General features: G+C 38.5%; 1 protein-coding gene across 1 annotated transcript in view; it reads left to right on the top strand.

Annotated features, from left to right (window-relative positions):
• Nucleotides 1-20,117, top strand: part of atrnl1b (attractin-like 1b) — a 72,026-nt gene extending 51,909 nt beyond the window's left edge. Inside the window, exons 27-29 of the mRNA XM_082544188.1 lie at nucleotides 9,863-9,970; nucleotides 16,543-16,657; nucleotides 18,013-20,117. Of these exons, the coding sequence (XP_082400314.1) occupies nucleotides 9,863-9,970; nucleotides 16,543-16,657; nucleotides 18,013-18,137 (348 nt within the window). The 3' untranslated portion in view covers nucleotides 18,138-20,117. The remainder of the gene's footprint in view (nucleotides 1-9,862; nucleotides 9,971-16,542; nucleotides 16,658-18,012) is intronic.
• The last annotated feature ends 1,795 nt before the right edge of the window (nucleotides 20,118-21,912 follow it).

Raw genomic sequence — 21,912 nt, forward strand, 5'->3', positions numbered from 1 at the left:
AATGCAGCATGAGCTATTACCATAATTTTTATTGATTTTGATTACATTAAAAACGTTTCAGCTGGGAAAAGGATCCAACGTTTCTGTGAGTGACCTTCAGCTTACATCTTCATCTTGGATTTCTTTAGTAAACTCTATTATAAGTCTATATCTACAAGTTATTTTATAACAGACTTGCATGCCCATGCACCTGCTGCCTAGATACTTTCATTCAGTTTGGACATTCATATGGAGAGCTTGCTGGATTAGGTGCAGTTCTTAAACCAACTAAGTTTATAACTTGTAAAGTTGTCCCAGTACTGACTTGCTATCCTCAGGACTGTCTCGGTAACAAAACAAAATTAATAATTCATCCTACAATAATACATATAGCGAAAAACCCAGCAATCATATGACCCCCTATGAGCAGGCAGGTTGCTGTTAGTGGGAAGGAAAAACTCCCTTTTAACAGGAAGAAACCGCCAACAGAACCAGGCTCAGGGAGGGGCGGGTTTCTTGGAAAATTTGTACAATTGTACATTGCCTTCTCACATTTGAAAAGTGCTTCATAACTTGTTTATTATCTTTTTAGTGTTTGCCATTATAAATGCCAATATTACAGAATAAGTCAGAAGGAAAGACATGAGACAAGCAGGAGTGTTTAGGAAATGTTGAAAAAGCTTAAAAGATTTGGAGTAAAATAGTCTGAAGATTGGAATACATGATTGATGGCGGTATATATCAGAGGATGCTAAACAACAAGTTCCTATTTCTATTGGAGGAAGCTGAGGGCGTCTAAAGCTTGCTGCTGTATTTTTACAGTTAATTAAGAAATCCTCCAGCAGGTGCAAGGATGACTTCATGGAGTTATGCTCTTCTCACAGTGGGAGGGTGAAAGGATGGATTGGAGTTGGACCATAATCAATCCTAAGAGGAAATAAAAAGTAATATTGCTTTCTTTCCCCCTTTTTTTTTCTGTTGCCTGCTCTAAAGGCAATTACACAAAATCACTTTCATTTCCTAGAGAGGACACTCTTGGGTTTGCTCATTTTACACAGCCAATTCTGGACATTAAACATATTATTCTCCATTAGGCTTCAGTGAGCACATTTTATAGGTACAAGATTTAATGATTAAGTTAATATTTATTCCAGGGTAAATACATTGTGTTTGCTAGTTGAACACGTATGGTCAAACAGCTTCTTTTTTTTTTTTACTTAAGTCCTGTACCCGCCAATTTACCTGGAGAAAAGGTGATTCAAAAGATTATAAGAGTCATTTTCTTTCTCATCAGCTACACATTGATTCACTAATTTTTAAAATAACTCTGTTACTGTAGATTTGAAGGATTATTTTCTAATCCACCAGTTTTGCCCTTATTTTTCACTGTTACTCAGATAATTATCCAGTGCCAAGCGAGTGGTGGAAAACAGAATGTCTGATTTACTACACTGCTTGTAATACTAGCTACTTGATGTTGTGTAGTAACCAAAGTAAAGTTATAACTACGGACTAAGTCTCCTGTAGTGTTAGGTTAACCGACTCAGTTCTGTCAGTGTTGTCTCATTGATGACCTGATTTGGCTCTTTTGTAAACACTATGTCCAGTTAATTTGAAAGAATTGGTGCACAGCCTCAGCACTTACAAGACTTGTCCAAATACAAGATGGGAGGATTTGGTCTGCGGGGCCATTTAAGCCTCAATCTGACATAAGGGCATGGAATGAATGAGTCCTAATGAGGCTTTCAGGAATGGCAGAGACAATAATGAGATTCTGATTAGGCCAAGTGGCATATGGATGCCTGATACTTGGTATTGGCTTTTTGATGTGAAGTCTGTATTACTCCTTCTGTAATGTGTTGGATCGAAAAGGCAATAGTTTTATATGATATTTATATTTGTGGGGTTTTTTTTGTCTCAGGATCAAATTTGACAAGAGTATTTCTTTATATCCAAGCAATCATTGTCATAATAATAAGGACATAATCGTAAAAGAATAGCTGTGAATGGAGGATACCCAATACCCAATGATTCAATAATAAACAAGAGCATTCCACGAGCCTTTAAATGGAGAATATGTAATTCCTTCTATTAAGTTAATCTTACAAGGCTGATCATTTACCACACTAAATGAATAATTGAATAAGGGGTTTCTTTTTGTGTGGACTTGAAAGGATGTGGTTTCAAAGTGACAGCTTTTATATTTGAATAATTTTAGTTGAAGGTAGGTGACAAGACTTGGATCCTGAGTGGGGAAAAAGGGAGGAAGACAACAGCTGTAAATGCCACAGAAGAGGACAAGGGCTGACCTCTTTGAAGCTACCTGTGGGGGGAACAGAAGGGAGGGAGTGTTGACATTTCACGAGACTGCAACACAAAGATGATACACACACAAGCACATGAATTTATCTAATGCAGCTCCTCTCTTTATCGCTCTCACACACAGAGACATGCTTCGCAACATATGTAAATACAGATGGTTGTGTAGAGCAATGTTTTCTTGTGCTATTGTAGGTGAAAGGACCATTATTATTACATTATCGTGGCCTTCATAACTACTGATGGGCAGATCTGATGGCGCAATGATTGTTGTGTCAGCTGAAGACAAGCAAGTGAGGAATGTAAAAGTTAGCGCAAAGGCTTGTGGTATATTTTTATTTCAGTATATGTGTTTTTGTCTTGGGACTCTAGCTTTTATAGTTATTTGTTTTGGTTGTTCGGAAGACCACATGACCATCAATTTCTTGCAAATGCGTAGATGTGCGTTCACAGAAAACGCACTCAAGTTATTGCCAACACATCATCTACACAAACCAGGAAATGGAATCAAAACAGCTGCTTGTGTGTGATGTTCACAGCTGTCCATTTTCCTGTCTGAATTTGAGTGTACTTCAGGTCTTGGCCAGAATGAGCCAAACCAAGCCCTTTGTGTGTGTGTGCAGATGTGCTGTAGGCACTTTCACATAAAAGACCCCTGAGTTTAAGGGCTGAATGGCATGCGTGTTTATTGCAAGTGATCATAATAACATTCACTTTAATTTTTCTTGCAAAGAACGTAAACAAATACTCCATTGGCAAGGCAAAAACATGGCATTCCAAAGAGGACTCCATGCATTTGATTGCCTAGCACCTAAATACACATCCTGCTTTTTCATACAGGCACCAAGAGCCTTAAGTATCACCCAAAATAGCCACTTCAACAACACCCATTTGGATTGCCTGATTTATTATTGTGCTCTCATTGACAGAAGTGAAAGGAACACATTACTAACCACATAATTTTCGCTTGTCCCTCTGCAGACTTGTTGGTCTCAGTGTGTGCTCTTGAAGAGCTCAATCAGCAGTCATCGATTGCTACAATAAGATTATCCTACTCTTAAGCCTCTTGTCACCTTGATTGTCCTTTGTTCAGTTTAAAGTTTGCGCTCTAATAATTCCACCTTAAGTTACACATCGAGCACGACTGTCATTAGTAGTACAACTTATGCCACAGTTTGGAAGTTTAGAAGCTATCTTACTAATAAGTGACTATTTTATATATTCATTTAACCTCCCATACTCAAGCACTTCAACATTTTGTTTTCCATTTTATGAAGTGTTTACTTTTATTTTTATTCTGCGGGACTGAGCCGGTGGGTACAGCCAGTGATCTTTGAAAGGGACAAAGTGACCTGCTTAGGTGTAGAATATGCTCAGAGGCGGGATGACACCTACCCTTTTATAGAATCCAGTGAAGGGAACAAAATGCTGTATTCACTAGACAGATAATTCATGCACTCACTTGCCAAATTAATCAAGTTGCATAGTAATGCACTCCATGCCCACCCTTATCAAAACTGTGAATGGCTCCAGCTTGTATTCTTGACAAAATCAGTCTGTCATTGCACAAACGTTAATTGGTTTTACAGAGTTCACTCTCGCCTTTTGTCAGTAACTTAGTATTCATTTCTAGAATCTTTCCGGTATTGTGTTGGACCTTTGATGATTGTATTCCCAGCACATTTCTGAAACATGTTCTGGACACAGAGCAAAGCATTCCCCGACTTTGCTCCCGCTCTCTTTTTGTGATTTGCTGCTGCTTTAAATTAATTCTGCACCATGATAAATAACATTGCTTCTATCTGACATTTACAATGAACGTTGTTGGATTTGAAGCTTTTGTGTTGGAACCAGTAATAACCGGTGAGCTGTTTTCTTGTTTTGCAACAACTTTGCTTGGCACTCGAGCCTGTGTTTATCTTATTGCAAAGGGCAAAATTTCTCATTTCAACTTGTGGTGGCCTAGGCAGGTCAGATCTGTTGGTTTGGTATTGCTGCTTTGACGTTTAATAGTAGAGATGTACAACAATCTAACACGGGACCTCAGATGTAAGTTAAAAAATCAGAGCTACAAAAGAAAAATCAATCAGGTGATCAATCTCAATTTCATATTGTTGTTTTTTTCCCCTTAGCTTTACCTCCCCTAGGCAATATTTTCAGACTGAGGGAACACATCGGTGCAGTTTTTGGGGCCTTTTTTCATGCATGTTCTACCAGCAAGTCTGTACAACAATACAGTAACAGCTGCATCTTCAAAATAATGTACTGACACAAAATACACCCTCTTTTTTAGCTCTGAGGTTTTATGTATCAGGACCTAATAAAACATCGTCTGGTCCTTACCGGGTTCTAAAATGATTCAGATGAATAAGAAAAAAAAACTCATAATACACCATGTCATTATTTACTTATTAAAAACCAAAAATGGAAAACCACTGTGTGAGAAACCAAGCCCCACAGCCCCTTGATTCCATTAATTATTAAACCACCTTAAGCAGCAATAACTTGATGTAATCATTTTCTGTATCAATCTCTGACATCATTATTGAGGCGTTTGGGCTAACTGTGTTTTTTACAGCGTTCCTTTAGTTCACTGAGGTTTATGGGCATTTGTTTATCTTGAGGTCCGGCGACAGCATTTCACTTCTTTTCACTCTGGAATACTTTGGTATACAGAGGAGTTCATGGTCAACGCAATGACTGCAAGGTTCCCGGGTTCTGTGACTGCAAAACGAGCCCAAATCATCCTCCCTCCACCATCGTTGATGTGAGGTGTTTGTGCAGTAAGGCCAGAAGTCTTGTTGTTTGTTCTTCCAAACAAGCCAAACTTATTCAGTTTGAACAGGTTCATAGCATTGCAAAGTCCAACCTTGGGGTCAAGTTGCTGGGCCACTTCTGTGAGATTAGCAACTGTGAATGTTCAATGTTTTCCACTTGTGAATAATATTTCTCACTGGAGAGTGATGGACTTCAGATTGCTTGGAAGTGGCTTTGTAGACAATACTTCAGATCAGCAAAATGCCAAATCTTGTGCTTTGATAGAGGTCCTCACATTTGCTGATGTTGGATTAGTCAAATGATTTCATTAGCGTCACACGGTTCTACTTATCTTCTTAATTCATGTGGGAGCACTTCGACTGGGGTTACTTTTTCACACAATGCTTCTGCATTTTTGTTATAATTTGTGTAATGTGATGTTTCCTTGTTGTTCTGAGGTTGTATTAAAATAAATTTAATTTGGTAAGGGACAGGTTTTTTTTTTTAATGTGTCCCGATAAGTAAAACCTTTGAATTGAAAGAGAGTATACTTTCATTTTCAGAGTGTAGGACACACAGGATGCACTGGCTGTTTATCCGATTTTTAACCTTGGCCCAGACTACAATTAGATTTCCAGTGTTTTAAAAGTCCGACCCCAATTAATAACTACTTACATGTACTTACACTTAGTTACTTACACTTATATGGCATTGAAAGAATCCTGCGTAGAGTGGAAGAAAACAGAAACAAGGCAGTCATGATATTAATCACTGATGCTGCAGCTGGGTTGTGGCTGTAACATCTCTACTCATCATATTAAAGAAACAGTAAAAGTCTGTCTCACTTTCTTTTGGATTATTGTGGCCATAACTAAAATTAGCATGGAGTTTGTTCACTGTTCATATTTGTGGGATGAACAGACGCTGTTTGTGTTGGCAGTGTGGACCGACTTGTTAATCAGGCTTTAATTCTGTGAAAGTCAGCAAACTTTCTAAGTGATTTGTATTGCTTTTGACTGGGGATAATGTGCATGCATTTTTATGTCCCAGTGACCATTGAGAATAAAGTTATGGCCCACCTTCCATTCTTTTAGATAGGACTGCAAAATAATCACCTGAGTCTATACGTGCATTGGTAGAAATGAGAAAATTCAGGAAACAACATTTGCTGATCATTATTAGCAAGTGTTATCATAATGAAAAAGTCAGGTGCAATCACAGATCATAATGTACTCCTTCTAAACGAACGGAATACTGTATCTTTCTGCAAATGAGTATGCTATGTCTATGCAGGACTGTGTGCTTACTTGAAGGGTTTGTGTTGCTATGCCAGGTAGTTACCTTTCTTGTTGTTGTGCACAGGCTACTTCAATCAGCACAGAATCAAATATGTTGTGTCTGTCATCTGGCCTGTGGTTAGCTTTTTATTTCACAGGTGTTATAATGTCAATTATCCCTGTTAAATTAGCAAATTAAGTTAAACAAATAATCTATTAGAAAGTACTTAAGGTAGATGTATACAAAACGTAATATACGTACATAACAATGTAATAATGAAATGATTAAAAAAACATTTTTACTGTTTATTGTTTCATTTTTGGGTCTTTTAGGTTGATTAAGGCTGTGTTTTAATTAAAAAATGTTTTTATTAGATATCTACAATATTTTATATAAGATCAATTGTGCAGTATGGTCTTGTGTGTGTGTGTGTGTGTGTGTGTGTGTGTGTGTGTGTGTGTGTGTGTGTGTGTGTGTGTGTGTGTCTTTAGTGAGAAAAATATATATGCATAGGGTTTTTATAGATATAAACGCATAGATGGATGGATGGATAGATAAGACCAAAATCATTTGAAGAGGTCTACCTATTTGAAGGTGTTCTTGGTGTTGAACCACTGTTTGCTACCAAATATCTTATTAGTGTTATGACATCTTATTTGGTGTTTTCCAGTGTACATCCTCAACAGAACAACAGCAATTTTAGATAATGAATGCAGAGGCCTAATAGTATTTTTATAAACCTGTTACACAGATCGAGTCCTTGATATACTGCTAGCCCCCCTTGTTCATTTCTACATTGCTGTCAACCTTTCCAGACCTCGTATGAATTTGCCAATTAATGGCCAGACTAATGAATACCTAATTATATTCAGGGTGAGCGAGGGTGAAGGTCTGGACACAAGATTTTCAGGGTTCATTACTGCCCCAAGGACAAATTCCTGTGCCGACAGAAAACTCAGCGTAATACAACTGACCCAAACAGTCACACACAGTTTTCTTAATGGGATGAGATAAATTAGAGACTACTTAAATTGTTTATTAGAGATGAAAAATCTGAGCTTTTTTGCATGAGATAAACTACAGAAGGCAACAAAAATGTTCTGTTATTGAAGCATTTGAATTCTACGGTGGCTTACATACAAATGCGATGTGCTGTGCTACAAAGTATTTGTACATGCTGTGTTCAAAGTTTGACACAGCTGAATTAGTATTATTATTATTGCTGTTATCATTATCATCATTATTCATCAATTAGTCTTATTCAATTCAGCCTCTCTGTCACATGGCTAAAGGCTCCACACTGGACAAGTTGTCAGCCTATCAGAGGGCAAACAGGTACTGTGAAATAGATATAAAAATAGTTTTTTTCTTGCAACTTCTCACTTACATTATTGTTGTTGCTTTGCTCAGTTTCTCTTCGTCATGAGGAGAAATGCAGGTAGCATGCAGATTGCACAAGCCTGCTGGATTAGACTAATCCTGATTCACTCACATACGCATGGTGGTAAGAATAAAACAGGTTGCTGCACATGTTTCATGAATCCAACGATAATGTTGCGAGAGTATTTTCTATGGAAATATTAGCGAATGAGGCCCAATGGACCTTTGTGACCACATCCATCTATTGTACTCCTTTTGATCCAACCTGCTTGTCTATGACTGGTGCAATCCGATCTTATTGTTAAAATATATCTGCTCAAAGCAAAAAGCGCTGCATGGTGGGAACAAATGCACTCACACACAGACAGACTTGTAGTGAAAATGATACCAGCCAAGCTGTTGTAGCTGGTAATCAATATTAGTCTGCATATACAGTAGCATCCAATGAAATGATCCCTGACCTTGGAGGTAGTGCTGAATTACTTTAACTAGTTGGTCACACGTGGGTCTTTTAATCACAGTAGTTCATTCATTTCTTATAATAAAGCTTATATTTTAGTTTTACAGTGGCTTAAAAATCACTTTTATATACATAATGTCACAATGTGCACAAAAAATAACCCTTGACTTTCCTTGTGTATTTGCTCACCTACTTGTTCTTTGGATTACTTAAAACATCAATCACAGCTTTTCTTCAGGAATATAAAAGGTTTTTTTGCAATGACATTTTTTTCTTAACTTTTTTTTCATGTGAAACAATTTCTAGGATAAGTGCAGAGGAAAGTCAGGTTATAAGGTGGACCAGCACAACCACTTGAAATGCTTACTAATCTGAAGTACAATTAGATCTTAATGCAACACACTTAAGCTCATCACAAATCCAATAACAATCACTGATGTCCTTGGCACTAAAATGGCAGCCTATTTAGATATTGATCAGACAATGATGAAAGTGTGGCGCTAGTTGTTTTACAATATTGATTAGTGAGGAACAAGAGAAGCTATTTTCTGCTCAGTCAAAGCCGCAGAAATTGTGTCACTGTGGGGTAATAACCGCACCACAGCCTGGAGAGAAACCGGTAAATATATTGCAGAATGTGTTGGTCAAATCTGGAGAGATACGTTCCTACACTGATGGTTTTGATTTTTAATGTTAATGCATATGGAATCTGTCTAGTTTTGTATCATATATTTTGTACCATTATATTAAAAAAAAAAATCCTTTGAATATTTTTGTACCTCCATAACTATTTCATATAATATTTTTGCATCTAATTCAGGGCTATAAAAAAACAACTCAATACAAAAAGTAGACTTGGAGCTCAGTGGAGTAGTAATTCTCCATGTCTTTAGGTCATGGACATTTATGAGTAGTCTTTTAGTGCTTCCTCATTGATATCTGCTATTGATTTTTAGCTTCATACTGTAATAGCCCTGCAGCTATAGGTTACACTCGATGAAATCAGTATTTCATTTTCAGTTCTTCATTCTTTCTCATTCTTTAACCCTGTAAAGCAGCGGTCTCCAACCTTTTTTGCGCCACGGACCGGTTTATGCCCGACAATATTTTCACGGACCAGCCTTTAAGGTGTCGCGGATAAATACAACAAAATAAAACTAGTACGGGTACCGAAAAAAAGAAGATTTATTCATAACACACTTGAAAAGACCCAGGAAAACTGAGTTAACGATAAAAACGATAACAAAATAACGTTGAAAACCGATTTAAAAACCCTGAAAACCATACATTTCACACCCGAGCCTCAACTCTCGCGGCCTGGTACCAAACGACTCACGGACCAGTACCGGTTTGAGGCCCGGGGGTTGGGGACCGCTGCTGTAAAGTTTAGTTCTATAACATGTATGTTAAAAAAACAAAAACAATACAGTTACTGTGTCTATAGATTTTACCCACACACAAACCATCGCCTTCATATTGATTTGGGGTGACTTTTATGGGCTGACTCTTAAAATGATTATACTTTCAGGGTTTTTACGTTTTGGTGTAAATTATGTGTTTGAAATATGTACTGTTTATGTCTTTATATGTAGTCAATCACAAAGCCCCAAAAGCTTTTCCCTGTTGATATTGTTGTATGAGAGTATGCCCTGTGTTTTGCTTATCTGTCATCTGTGTTTGATATTACAGCAACTGATGAGAGAGCGTCAGCAGATGGCCAGTCGTCCTTTTGCCTCAGTCGACGTCTCATTGGAAGCCAGAGGAGAAGTAACAGAAGTGTTGCAGCCTGTGCTTGACGTGAGTCTTACTCACTCGCTTACATGTGCACATACAGATAATCACATTTGTGACGGTAAAGTTAACGGGAACTTATTATGCTGTTCATTATTTTCTCTTAGTTATATTGTTGCAGCTGTAGAGACTCTTGTTAATTATGACTAACTATTTAAATACAAATGCCAGCATGTGTACAAGTAATCCATGTGAGGCTTCAAGCTGCTCTAAACGCTGCATTTCAGACAGTTTCTCCTAGTCTTTGCTCTGTGTGACGTCATTAAAAACAGACATCCAGGCACAGAAACCTGTCCAAACCTTCTGTTTGTGAGACACTGCCACTGTCAAGAAGGTTAGCTTTATGGGTTTTGTGAAGAAAGTGGTTTGTTTCACTCAGGGCTTGAACTGAGGAGCTATAGCTAGGCTCAGCATATATTAAATACGGATTAATTTGACTGTTGGGTTTAGTCTCCAATATTAAACATATGAAAACTAAGAATAATACTCTTGATGCACATTTGCGTTTTCATTACTCTATTCCAGAAGCATCTTGGGAAAAATCTTACATAGCGATGGTTGACAGTGAATTCTTTATGAATTTCTTTCATTGTGATTATTGAAATTCCCTGTTTATAAAATCCATTATCTCGAAGAACCTTCAGTTTTGACACAAGCCTCAAACTGAGACTGTGTTATTTCCATTTAGTTATATTTGTACTAACATCAAATAAAAGCAAGCACTTTTTTGTTAGTGCATATACTGACATGTAGAGTATGGCAGTTATTATTGCTGCTTAATTAGGGGTTATTGTGCCATTTTCAGCCATCTCGTGCCATCAACACAAAATATTTCAACCTTTTATTCAGTCGTCCAGTCAATAAGAAATGTGCCCGTTGTGACCCTTTCTCTCCATGCCTCTTGTTTATTTGTGTTGCCCTCTACAATCATTTTCCAATCAATGTTTTCTTTTTAATATTTTTTTAAAGCATCTATTATATGTTTCAAATTATTTGTATGGTGGTTTTAATCGTCTAGCTAGAAGCAATGGCCACTTCTTTTAAAAGCGTCACAGGAAATTGCTCGCTCTGATATTAAAATGATGACATCGGGACTGTTTTTGGAACATTTCATAATTTCATGGCCCACCGGGTGTATTTTACTCCGTTTCCATTTTTGCCTAATTTATCCTCTTTGGTTGTTTACTGGAAATATGCCACATGGTGCCTCTGCATTCGAAATGTGATTGATAATTTGTTTAGCTTGGATGCTCATATACCTTTGGTGTGAATTATTCTGTAGCCCCCAGTTGCTCCACTCTTATCTATTCCTCCCATACAGATAGAAAGTAGAGGGGTAGGCTGGCACTGAGTACAGTGCGGGGCTCTATGCCATGTGGAGTAAAAGCATCGTTTAAAGTTCTACGCAGAGGTACGTCGTCATCATAGCAACAAAGGGCCGATTCCTCATCTAGGAACAAGCCCTGTGTCACTCGGAGCTGAGAGAAATAAAATCACTGTGGCAACCGGCGAAGAGGCACTACATTAGCTATTAGTGTACCGCTGAGTGGTGCTCACTGTGCATTATGGTATTGTGAAGGGCAATGTAAAGAGCAAAACAGGAGGAAAACAATGCTTCTTAGCTGTCTGAGTGCACTATATTGTTGCACTTGTAAAGCGGTACAGTACACCCTAAATTTGAGTGGCGTTGGAAGCCGGTGCTCTGCCTTGATTCAGGTAAAATGTTAATTACGTACTTGACAGTGGGACACGTGTCCATCTGTCGTTCAGTAATTTATTGCAGTGCTGTTCCTCCCACTCCTGCGCAAAAAATAAATCAAAGATGATGTTCTTGTTATGCGGCACAGTAAAGAGGAGTCACTGGAGAATATTGCTGTAAAAAAATATTGCAAGCTGTTTTGAAAATGATAACTGGAAAAAAAAAATAGATCGTCAGTCTCCTGTTTCTCAACCCTGTCAAGATGCAGAATTGACCTTTAAATATGGGACTTTGAATCCTTCACCTAGATGTCCATATGGCCTTTATTGAAGTTGGCTTTGTTCCCTGTTATACTTTTATAACCACATACTTGTGCACATAAAACTGATCTTTCATTTACTTTACTTATATAAAGGGTCTAAATTTACCACATTTTGATATTCTTGGTGTAACCCCAACTAACCTTGAGCTGACCGGGTTATACTCCCTTCTCTTTCCTCCATCTGTTTATTTTCCAGTAAAGGCAACAGCTGGAAAAAAGAATGCAGTGCTGTTGTGGTCACATTTCCTTATGCTACAGTCACAAGAGATAAAAGAGTAGTTTGGGATTGCACCACAACCAAAGTTATTGCGACTGCGTGCAATGAATTTTCAGTCTTTGAAATGGTTACTTTGAAGACAGCGGTCGGGTCTGCACACGCTCAGTCAGCTGCCATCTTCAAATCGATTCTGCTGCGTCAAGTTGGCAGTGCTCTCAGTTTGAGATTGAATGGGGTCAAGTTAGCAATTACATGCAATCTTTTTCTTGTAATGCGGTGATTAATAGTGATAAATCGTCTTTATATAAAATTCAGATTCCACAGAACTTCATGATAACTACTTACATTCAGAGTCCAGTCAGAACTGCAGCAGAAATGTAGAAATTCTTCCACAGATAGTGATGTAGACTTAGTATTTGCCAACCTTTTATACAAGTATACTTATACATATAGATATACAAGTATATTTAAGACTATAACTAGTTGAGTGGAGTTCCCAAAGATGCATGTTACAATTGACTTGTGCTCATCAGTGCAGACGGACTCGGATTGAATGCAATGTGTTGACAAAAGGTCTAATAAATTATAGCTTCACCAATCTGTCTGAGAGTGATTGCAGTCCTAGTTGAAGTCCGTTTAAGAGGTTGTCTTCCACCAGCCAACGATCGAAAGTGGTCAGCTACTGGACACCAGTTGGTCACCGCAACTATATGTAATCTTTTAATGAATGCAGACAAATGCACTGGTCAACCACCGGTTATTTATTTATTGACTAAGTTGGTGTATTTTGCATTAAAAAGCTTGCTAAAACATAACATTTCTTATTCATTTGTTAATACAATAATAATTTAAAAAATTTTAAGCGTCCATTTATTGAAATGATTTGTGTTAAGCCACTATGTCTGCATCTTATCTGTGTACATGGAAGTTTACAAAATTAAATCTCTGTGGTTCCAAGTGTCTAAATACTTACGGTGGACCACTTACAGCTCAATTACATGACTTGGCACCAACTGAAGGTGAAACATATCAAACCAGCCTATTTCTCTTTTCTAAAGGTTAATTGGTCAGCATCTGGAGCCACTTAGCTATTGGAAATATTTTTTGATGTCAGAGAGGACACAGTTGCTGTGCTTTGTATTTGTTTCACCAGCCCAGACCCGCTGCTTTAACGCAGTAAAGCATAGAACAGGTTTTTGAATATCATATCCACACTGAAGCCAATGCAGTTTACAAAGGGGGAAAAAACATGAACACAAAAGACCTTATCCTTTAACTGCACCGTCTGCATTGATCTCACTGAATTAGTTAGTAGCATGTCTCAGTCACTACTTACAGACCCTCCAGCTGGTCTGAGAGCGAAAATTATAACAGCCTTTGTGCCATTTTATTCCATTTGGTTAGTTTAAACTCCCGAGATGGACATGGCTTTTAGCGACCAAGATGTCAGCAGCTGTTAGACAGAGCGATTCGTGCCCAAACACTGCAGACCACAGCCTCTATATTCACTATGGCCGGGCAGTCAACATATGGAGCCACTAACGAACAGCTAGTATGATGGATGACACCTGTCAGTGGCGAAAGGAAAGGAGATACATTGTGTGTTGTTTTTGTGTTTTGCATTTGTGTATGGATGTTTATGTGCTTGTGGATGGTTGTGAATGACTAGAATACACTACTTATTCTAAAAGTGTTATTTTCAGATCTTTGGAAGATCTAAAAGTTGTCTAGTTTTAGACCATTTAAAAAGGCAACCCTACGACTAAGCTTGAAGGAAATGACTTATTAATAGCTTTATTTGATTTTCCTCTTCACTGGAGGAATGTGTCTGTTTTTCTCAGAGCAACGTAAGCATTTAAATGAAGTGAGGGAGAGCCAAAAGAAAGTGGTTTAACTTTCCTGCTGCCTTACACAAACCAAACTGTGTAATTTATGGTTCACTTGTAACAGAGCTGGTGTTGCAGTTCGGGGGAGAGTTACAGATGGCTACAAATATTTGCTTACCAAACTGAAGCCATCAAATTGTTGATGTACATGGTAACGATGTCAGCAAAGCAAACTGGGCGCATAAGCAAGTGGCACATCTACCAAATGGAAATTTCTGTAAAAGTAAAATAGTTTACTTTCTAATGGTAATCTGCACTAAACACAAACAAGAGCTTAGATTTGGAGTTTACCTAAGGGTGGCATTAGATTCTGGATCAATAATTAAAAGATAGGGGGGACCTCCTAAGGGGATTTCATATAAACTGTTAATCCCAAATGATGTTGAGGCCATTAAGAGTTTTAACAATCTAACCAGCAGCTGACCAAAGTTATGAAGATAAAAGCATCTCCACTGGTTTAGTTGCCATTGCAGTATTTTAGCGATCTGTCATCAAAGCCATACGTGCCTAAACGTAGTCGATCATTCCTTTTAAATTTGACAAATTCATCTTTAGTTCTTCTGCTTTTGCTGCTGAGCAGTGCTGATGATTCCGAGTCTCAATTTTAGCTGATGTGTCACCCAGCGGTCCATACATGTGTATCTCACAAATCATCAAAAATCAACATGGAATAAATGAACTCCTTTATATGAATGCAGCTTATGCAGCTATTCATTAGCAGGATCACTTGAATGGTCATGAAATGGCTGGCAATTTAATTACCCTCTAATGTCAGTCGTAGTTTTAATATTACCCTCTTGATGGTGAATGTGCCTGATCAGATGCATGAGAATATTGTGTTCCGACCATGTAGCCTAATTGGATTGTGTAACAATGCACGTAAACGAACCGTAAGTCAGCCTACAATACGGAAAAATGTTTCGAGTATATGTAGCACGACTCTTTCATGTTGTGCTCTTGAAGGGTGCAGCTTATTCAGAGTACTAGATATTGATGATACTTGAGGCTAGCTGGACTGATCCTGGGTCGTTCTTCCAGGGAGTCGCCTTTGCAAGCAAATTGGCTTTAAAAATGAAAGATTAGTGTCGCTTTAAATCAACATTGAGTAGGAAACCAGGTGTTTTTCTTTCTTAGTTTTGACACAATGTTCAAATGGTAGGGCTCCACATATGGCTCCATTACAGTTTGTGTCACAGACTATTCCTGGTTTTGGTGGTGCAGTGGTGTAGTGTATATTTTCTTGGCTTTGTGCACATTAGTGTGCATTGAGCATTGTTTCAGCAACACAGCTTACCTATGTATGGCATTGACCATCCATTTATGACTACAAGCTGCTAACAGCAGGATAGCATGTCACAAAAGAGGGGCCAATTTGAGACTAGGAAGTTGTGCCTAACATGGATATAGCTGCGCCATTACACAAGAGCAGTTGTGAATCATGGCATTTCAAATGGCAAGCTTAATTACTGCATTAAAAATTACACTGCAGGCTTCATAGGAAACAAGACCTGAATTACACTCAAATATGCTGAAACATATATTTTTTTACCATTTGGCAGCTAAAACTAATAAGATATGTACTTCCTGAATCTTTTGCTCTTAACTCACTGTGTATATTAGGTATTTGGAGTCAATGCGGCTTTAAAAATACCCAAAGCGTCAGTGTTTGTGTTTGTGTTTTTGTTTTCGCAGGGTGAAATATACGGCAGATTGCAGTGGAATACATTTAAACAAATTACCGAGTCTGCCTCGTGATTTTCACGTTTTAATGGGTGTGCTTATGCAGACCTGTTTTTTTTTTTAATCCTGCCTCTGCTGCCTCTCTCATCTCCATTTTAAATTCAGCCAACACAGAAATAAAAAAAGAAAAAGTCAATTCCATTCAGACATGTTATTATTCCACAATTTCTATCCTCTCATCCAAAACATGCTGTGAAACCCTTGACATTCATTATCAGGATGACATGTTTTTCACACTCGAGACGGGCAGTTTTTGGCCATTAAGTCCGAGGGTAGGTCATTGTCTCCACACTTTGACTGTCTGACAGAGACACAAGTGTTTTTTGTTGTGTGACCAATCAAAGCATTTGTCTCAGGAGGAGGGAAGGGAGGGTGTGTTGTCTTAAGTGGGGCAACTCCAGCAGCTGATATGAGTGATTTTTGGTCTGCTGCTCCCAACAAAGAAAATTCAACATCACATGTGTAACTGCAGGGAAAGAAGGACTAGTAAGACACATCGATACTTTGTTGATAGTTGATAAAGCAGGGCTATACCAATCCACAGGTGCTGGGTTATTGTTAAAAGCAGTGAAGTACTTTTGTCTTGCTTTCTTTTCTTAAGGCAGTATTTACTGTGTGCTTTTCACACTGCAGTATTTTTCACATAAATATAAACAACTTTATTTCCAGAGCAAGTCATAAAATCTTTTCTATTTTACCGTCGCTTTTCTTCAGGGTGCACCTAAACCTGTTGCAATGGAACCGTGTTCAGGAGGAAAAGCAGCTGTGTTGACTGTCCTCATGCGCCTGCCCTCTGGGCCTTCAGGCTTACCTCCACCGGGACAGTCAGGTAACTACAAAACTGTAACCATCTTTTTGTCTTATGGTTAAATGTATTAACCCTGCTGTGGCATAAGGGTCATGAGGGTTATGTGGGAAAGACTACATTTACAAGGTTCTCTGAGTAATGAAAGTTTACATTTTGTTTTTTCATTTTATTTCATTTTTTGAGGCACACCTCACTAGGACAGAGTTAGATGGCCTTCTGCTTTCTACCTTAACATCGCAGCTACCAGCCTGAACTTTGATAGAGAGCAGGGTGGCTCCATGCTTTCATGTTGTTTATGCCGAACTCAGACCCTACAATGTAAATTTTGCAGCAGAAATCAAGACTCACCAGAATAAATAATTTGTTCTCAATATTCTGTTGTTAAATTTTGGTCCTTACAAAATGTAGCCTCAGCTTTCTGTTGTTAGCTAACAGGAGCGGCACCTGGTGTGGTCTTCTGCTGCTGTAGCCCACTGGCTTTAAGGATCAGTGGGTTTAGAGATGCTTTTCTGTATACCTTTGTTGTAACGAGGGGTTATTTGAATTACCCTGCCTTCCTGCTATTTCAAAGCTGACCTCTGACATCAACAATAGATTTTTGCCAAGAGAACTGCCGCTCACTGGTTATCTTCTCTTTTTTTGGGCCATTCTCTGTAAAATCCTAGAGATGGTTGTGTGGGTTTATGTCTGCCATCTAGCACTAACAGCCACACCACATTCACAGTCACTTAAACCTTGCTTCCCCATTCTGATGCTTGGTGAGTTTGAACTTATGAGATTTGGGGCCCGTTGGTTACACACAACTATGTCTATTTTAATCATTTAAGTTTATGAACATATTATCTGGTCAGGTGACATGTCCTCAAATGTCCTCCTCAGTGGTCTGTAAAGCAGTAGACCTGTTGTGGCCACTTGCACAATTTATAATAGACCATAAGCCTGTGCAGAGAGTAAACATCAACTTCAGGGTCCAGCTTTGATATTGAGCGTCGATCTACATGGCACTAAAGTAAGCCATGGCAAAATCTTAAAAGCAACCTAAAAACAAAACAATGTAGGCCACACTGCCTCAAATGTGAAAGTGCATGTGGTCAGGATCAGGATCAATCTAAAAAAAAAAGGTCAGTTTGAAGGGGAAAGTAGTTAAAATTAAGTCATCTTTAGTTCTTCAATCTTTAGGAGAAAAATCCTAGAACTTGCTCCTTCATTGCCATAACAAGTGAAATTGTCTCACTGTCAACCAAAGTAAAGAAATCCTGCATTTACTGGTTGAAATGCCACATATCCATAAAAATATCTATGAAATTGTTTAACCGAACAAATGAATTTGTGGGAGTTCTCACCCTCATGTTGTTCTTTTTCTTTCTCCTCCTCAGGACTCATTGTAGCGAGTGCACTGATAGACGTTTCACAGCAGAAAGCGTCAGATTTTAAGGAGAAGTCTTTGGCCATAAAGAACCGAAAAGCCCTTCCTCCAGCACACCAAGGGACCTGCGTCTGAGTCGCAAAAACTTTATCTGCTGGGCCCCGATTTACACCATCTGACATTATATTGTTCCAACATGTCACAGATCCCAGTTGGAAGCCTTTGCAGAGACACGGCATGACTACATGTACGAGATTTCACTTAGCTGCTACCACAGAAGTTTCCACGTTCCAAGAGCACAACCTGTGTTACCTTTTTTTGCCCTTTTTGCTCTATCCTGCATACGCCAAACTCCGAAATCCTTCTCCTGGATCCTGGACTCTCCCTTTAGCTTTGGCAGCCAGTGGCGTGCATTAAGCAGACACCTGACGGCTCAGCGGCTACTACAGAGTATGACAGACAAATGAATGAGGAGATTGTGAAACAGTTGAAGCTTTAGGCTTAAAGACTTTGGGAGACCACAAATTTGCTCAGCATGAAGGAAAAAGCAAAGGTGTCTATATGTTAGGTTGTATCAAAGTAAACAGATTTCTCTGACACCACTTAGGAAATGCAACAAATGATTGAAAATGGCTGGTTAGGGATCTAGTATATTATGCGATGTTTGTCCCGCCCTATTTTTTCTTTCTTTTTTTTATTTTTTGCTTGCCAACAAGTGGTATTAAACGGTGCTAAAGCATTTAGTTTGTATGACATAGCTCTTAACTCAGCCTTTGCTATGGACTGAACTCATTATGCCTTTTTCTGGGGAAAGCTTTGTGCGATTTACCATCCTTCAACCACGTGATAGCATTTTAACAACTAGAGCATTTTGTCATACCACTTCATCGCTCACCATTAATGATCTTTAGCATCTCCTGTACATAAGTGTCATCCACGCAGCTAGGCTAAAGTCTGTATTTTTAGTGGAATACACGTACAGATACTGCCGAGATATCACTGCAACTACCACCACCACCAGCATGTAGGTGACCACATACTGGAGGAGGCACGGACGAATCACCCACCATCCAACTAAAACATGGAAATCTCCAAAACTTTTTGTTTCATTTGTAATATATATATATTTTCTTCTTCTTCGGTGTAGTCTCCTTTGAAGAAGTACGATAACGCAGAAGAAAACTGAGATCTTGACTCATTCTTTACTACAGTTTGTAACTGTATCGTTTTGCTGTGCAACTTGGCTCCTGAGCTCGTCCTCGACCGATGAGGTGGGTGGATGTCATGTACTGTTGGAGAAAGATGCCTACTTTATAAACTTGGACCAGGGACATTAAGCTCCTCTGGCTGTTTACTAGTTTGTTTGTTTTATTTCTAAGTAGTCCTCTAAAGCTATAACTTTATTTCAGTCCTTCAGTGCAATGGGTTATGTTACCTTTTTATAATGCCTTGGCTTTCCACGAACCGGCGGGGAAATGTTGATCTGCAGAGTTTTCAAAGCTGTCGAGTGTTTTAGCCCCAAATCCACCCTGAGCTGTACAGTGTCTTGTTGGAACAAATGTGAGTCTTTGTCACTCTTATCCCTTGACAGTTTGTGTGTTTTTGTCAAGTTTTTTATGACTGAACGACAGAGCGGTTATCATTTATTTTAGGCCTTGTCACCTGATAATATTATATCTATGATAAATTGTCTTTTGCTACACTTGTGTAAAGAGCATTTCCGTTAATAATTTGTTTTGATATTTAACAGATTCCTGTGTAATAGCGCATTTAACTCGATTTTCATTGTTGACTTAAATCAGTTGTTTTAATGTCAACCCTTTTTGAATTGTGCATCTTTGAAGACTGTACGGGCATTCGCTTGCTTTTTGTTACAAAGTGGTTACGACGATGCATTACGTTATGGTGGTATGCCAGCTATTGTGTTTTAATTTTGTGTTTGTAGAGTATTCCTATACTGGTGTCATTACACAGGAATCAGGGTCTCACTGTACCGTGAAGGAGGAAAAAATGAAAAAAGAAAAGATGAGAAACTGCATATCAGTATTCTTCAGTGTATTTTAAGGATGGACAACATGCCAGAAAATAAATAAATAATAAAAACAGACCTTGAAATCTTTTGTGTGGTAAAGTCTTTTAACTTTTTTTAAGCCTTTTTTAAAATTCTTAGGTTTTACATATCATCTGGTCCTCAGCAGGTTGTAAAATTCGGTAAATATGACACAGATGTACAACAACGTGACACATTAGTGTGTGTCATTATTTATTTCACAAAAAATAAGTCTAAGCACTCCAGAAGCAGGGTGTGGACAAACTAAGTACGCACTGATTTCTTCCGTGTGAATTAAGAGGGTAAATAGGAGCCAGGTGCTGCTAATCAAATGCACGTTAATTAACTGATCATCAACAAGTGTGAACACCTCGATCAAAGCACACGTTTTGGCACTTTGCAGGTGTGTCTGTGGTAATACAATGCCAAGGAAGAAAGTCATCAGCAGTGAACTGTTCATCAATCTGGGAAGGATCAGAAGGCCATTTCCAAACAATTTGAAGTCCATCAATCTACTTAAGAACAGAATTCATTCAGTTGACAATCTTCCTGGAAGTCGACTATGCCAGCAAATTCTCCTCAGAGGTCAAGCTGTTTAACTTTAATATCTTAAGTTCAACATTTATATCTCCAGGCCTCAAGGGCCAGTGTAATGCAGGTTTTAGATATCACCCTGGGTCACCACACCTGAATCAAATAATTAGTTCATTACCAGGCCTCTGGTAACTTTAATACATGTTGAGGAAATAATTTAGTCATTTAAAACAGCTGTGTTGGCTCAAGTGCAGATCTAAAACCTGCAGGACACCGACCCTTGAGGCCTGGAGTTCCCCCACCCCTGCTTTAGACAAACAAGACAGTGAGACGTTCAACAAAAACCAAACACCTGAAGACAACTGTCAAGCACGGTGGCAGAGGGGTGATGATTTGGGCTTGTTTTGCAGCCACAGGACGTGGGTAACTTGAGTTGATTGAGACAAATTCCTCTGGATCTGAAGTCATATTTTTTGACAGCTAAAGCTGAATTTGACTCCTGCAACAGGACAGTCCTGAGCACACCAGGCAATCTTCAACAGGATTTCTGAGAAAAAAAAAGAAAAACAAAAGAATAAGAACAATAAATGCCCTCAAACGTCAATTAATTAAATAAATGGAAAGAAGAGTGCGTGGGAGACTGAAAGTGCACAGAAAACCTTAAGTTCTACAAGTTAAAAACTCCTGGGGTATACTTTGTTTTTCCATATTGCTTTTCCATTTTGGCTTCTTTTCTGTTACTGTCATGTGTCGTTCATCTGAGGTTGTATTTAAATACCCGGTAATAGTTTAAGGCCTTAAAAGACAAATATGTAGTTAAAACATGTTTGTTTTTTTTGCTAATTATTCACTCTCATTAACATTTTTCCTCACATATATTTTCTGAAAAAATGACAAAGCAGACAAAAAAACATCTAAATGCAAATAACTCTCGTTTTATGTTTAATTATTCAGAGAGCATGCTGTGAGATCAACCAAACGCAAAGCAAATCACTTAAATAGAAAAACAATATTCACTCAAAAATAGCACTTTTAGTGAAACAAGGGGCCACTCCAGAATACAGGAAATTACCAGTAACGTGAAAAAGTGCCTACGAGGTGTAAACGTGAAGATAAAGAACACAGTGGGTGGTTTCCTTTAAAGCTCAGCCTGATATTAGGAGGTTTGTCCTTCAATGTGCTAACACCTCTCACTGTGCCTCCTCAATGTCAGTGATGTGCATTTGAAAAAGGAGGCAAAGAAAAGAGATGCAGCCTGCCAAAGTGCTGCTCTGGATAATCCTCACTTATACTCAGTGTACTTATTAGCTGCTGGCGCTCCTGGAA

The sequence above is a fragment of the Aulonocara stuartgranti genome (genome assembly GCF_965226115.1).
Source record: "Aulonocara stuartgranti genome assembly, chromosome: 8".
Taxonomy (NCBI): domain Eukaryota; kingdom Metazoa; phylum Chordata; class Actinopteri; order Cichliformes; family Cichlidae; genus Aulonocara; species Aulonocara stuartgranti.